This window comes from Vicia villosa, unplaced genomic scaffold, assembly GCF_029867415.1.
Source record: "Vicia villosa cultivar HV-30 ecotype Madison, WI unplaced genomic scaffold, Vvil1.0 ctg.000790F_1_1, whole genome shotgun sequence".
Classification (NCBI taxonomy): Eukaryota; Viridiplantae; Streptophyta; class Magnoliopsida; order Fabales; family Fabaceae; genus Vicia; species Vicia villosa.
Window position 1 is genome coordinate 246,300 of NW_026705350.1, and position 2,361 is coordinate 248,660.

Sequence of the window (2,361 nt, forward strand, 5' to 3'; positions counted from 1 at the left end):
GGACCATTTTTTTTTTTATTTTTTAAGTGATTTTTATAGTGTTACTGTAAAAAAAAGTTATAAACAAATTTTTTATAAAAATTTTAAATAAAATTTTGGTTTGAATAATTATTCTTAAAAAATATTATTTTAGATTTTTTTATAATTTTATTGAAATAGATATCAAAATTTTAAAAAATTACATAATTTTAAAATTATTTCAAATAGATTTTTATAAAAATCATCCTTAAAATATAATATTTTAAAAAATTATGATTTTGAATAGGTTTTGGTCTTTAATAATTCAAAATTAGTGTTTTAAAAAAATTGAATATAAGAAAATTGTAATATTTTAAAATATAATATTGTAAAATTTATTTTCAAAAAAAAATCCTTTATTTTAAAGCTAAAACAAATATGCCAACTCTTTATCCGAGTTTTAGTTTTAGTTTTAGGAATTTATTGAAAAGATAAAAGATTTAAATTTATATAATAATTAATTAGCATTTTAAAATTATTATCTGATTTAAAAGATTAAGTTGAATGATAATTTCAATTAACCAATAATTGGTTATTTTGTTTGTTACTTAACCTAATCCTTATTCTTTAAATAAGAGACGGCAGCCGTATCAGTATTCTATAATCATTCATTCAGCTTGACATCGTGAATACGAATTCACTCTTCCTCCTCACCATGATGAAGATGACGACGAAGAAGAAGAGATCTTCACAACAACAACAACAAGAATCACTTGAAAGTGAATTTTACTTACCAGATGACTGCTGGGAGCATGTCTTCTCATTCATCATCAAAAACAAACTCTACCTCAAATCACTATCTCTCGTCTCAAAACGATTTCTCTCCATGGTTAACCGTATCATATTCTCTTTCACAATTTTTCATCCACGTCTTTGTTATCTCCCATGTTTCTTTGATAGATTCTCTAACCTTAATTCCCTTGACCTCTATTTCTGTAACTGCAACCCTGATCTATATGCTGACATTGCTTTCGCTCTCCGTGACAGAACAACATTGAAGTCTTTACTTATTTTTGAAATTGAGCTGAATGATGCAAGCTATGTTTCATCACATTACATTGATTCTTTCGTGAGTTTGAAGGGTTTGAATTCTCTCACGTTCTCGGATTCGCAAATATCGGATAATTTGCTTTACTCTATTGCAAGAGAAGGTCTTCCTTTGAAGACTTTTGTACTTGAACATTGTATCGACTATAGTTATCCTGGAATTTACTGTTTATTATCTAAGTGTCACAGGATACAACATTTGGGTCTTCAAGGTGTTCATTTTCTTAATAATCATCATATTTTTGAGTTGTCTTTGCTTCTACCTTTTATGGTATCTATAAACCTTAGTGAATGTTCCAAACTCACAGAATCATCTTTGTTTGCACTCATTATGAATTGTCACTCACTTGAGGAGATCAAAATAGAATTCTTATATAATAAGAGTGAGAGTGTAGAAAATGCACATGCTTTTAGAGATTTTGATGTCAACCCTCGATTAAAGTTTCTACATTTTGCTGGCAATTTATTTATAAACGATGAGATCATCATATTGCTTGCTTCCATTTTCCCCAATTTGCAGCTTCTTGATTTGAGTTATTGCGGTAACATATCTGAAAAAAGTATTTGTCAAGTTTTAAGTAGGTGTTGTAAGGTTAGACATCTGCACTTGACCAATTGTGTAGAAGTGAGACGAATTAAAATGAATTTTGTAGCTCTTCAATTAGAGGTGTTGAACTTGTCTGGCACAAGTGTTAATGATGAAACACTCTATGAGATCTCAAAGAGTTGTTGTGGGCTTTTGCAACTATTACTCATAAGTTGTAAATATGTCACAGAAAAGGGAGTGATGCGCGTGGTTCAAAAATGCAGACAACTCAAGAAGATCTATTTGAGATGTTGTGATAAAGTGTATGTGGATGCGGTTATCTCAATTATTTCATCAAATCCATCATTAGAAATAGATAATTGCTCCAGCTTTGCTGAAGTTCGGCGAAAGTTTTGATCAAAAATAAGGACACAACTAATGGAATTATGATTCGAAATGTTTGAAACAGTGTATTGATGAAGTTATAAGGTGCTTGCTAAAATTGATTTGGAATAGGGCTGGCTGAGCACAATTAGTGCTACATTTTTTTGGTTTCCTTTACATTTGGTTCCATTATACTGTTTAATTTTATATCAGTGCTACATTTTTTTGGTTTCCTTTACATTTGTTCCATTATACTGTTTAATTTTATATCCATGCATCTTGTGTAATGTTTATGTTGGGCCTATTCACAATGTTGTTTTGGCCTGCTTCATGCTGTTCACACTTTCATTTCGGTCTATTACAGACTGTCTTAGAGCTGTTTTGGC

At 29.8% G+C, this 2,361-nt stretch overlaps 1 protein-coding gene across 1 annotated transcript; it reads left to right on the plus strand.

Annotated features, from left to right (window-relative positions):
- The first annotated feature begins 682 nt into the window (after positions 1 to 682).
- On the plus strand, positions 683 to 2,008 carry LOC131631197 (uncharacterized). Its single transcript, XM_058901978.1, has one exon. The coding sequence runs from the start codon at positions 683 to 685 to the stop codon at positions 2,006 to 2,008; it is 1,326 nt and encodes a 441-aa protein (XP_058757961.1).
- The last annotated feature ends 353 nt before the right edge of the window (positions 2,009 to 2,361 follow it).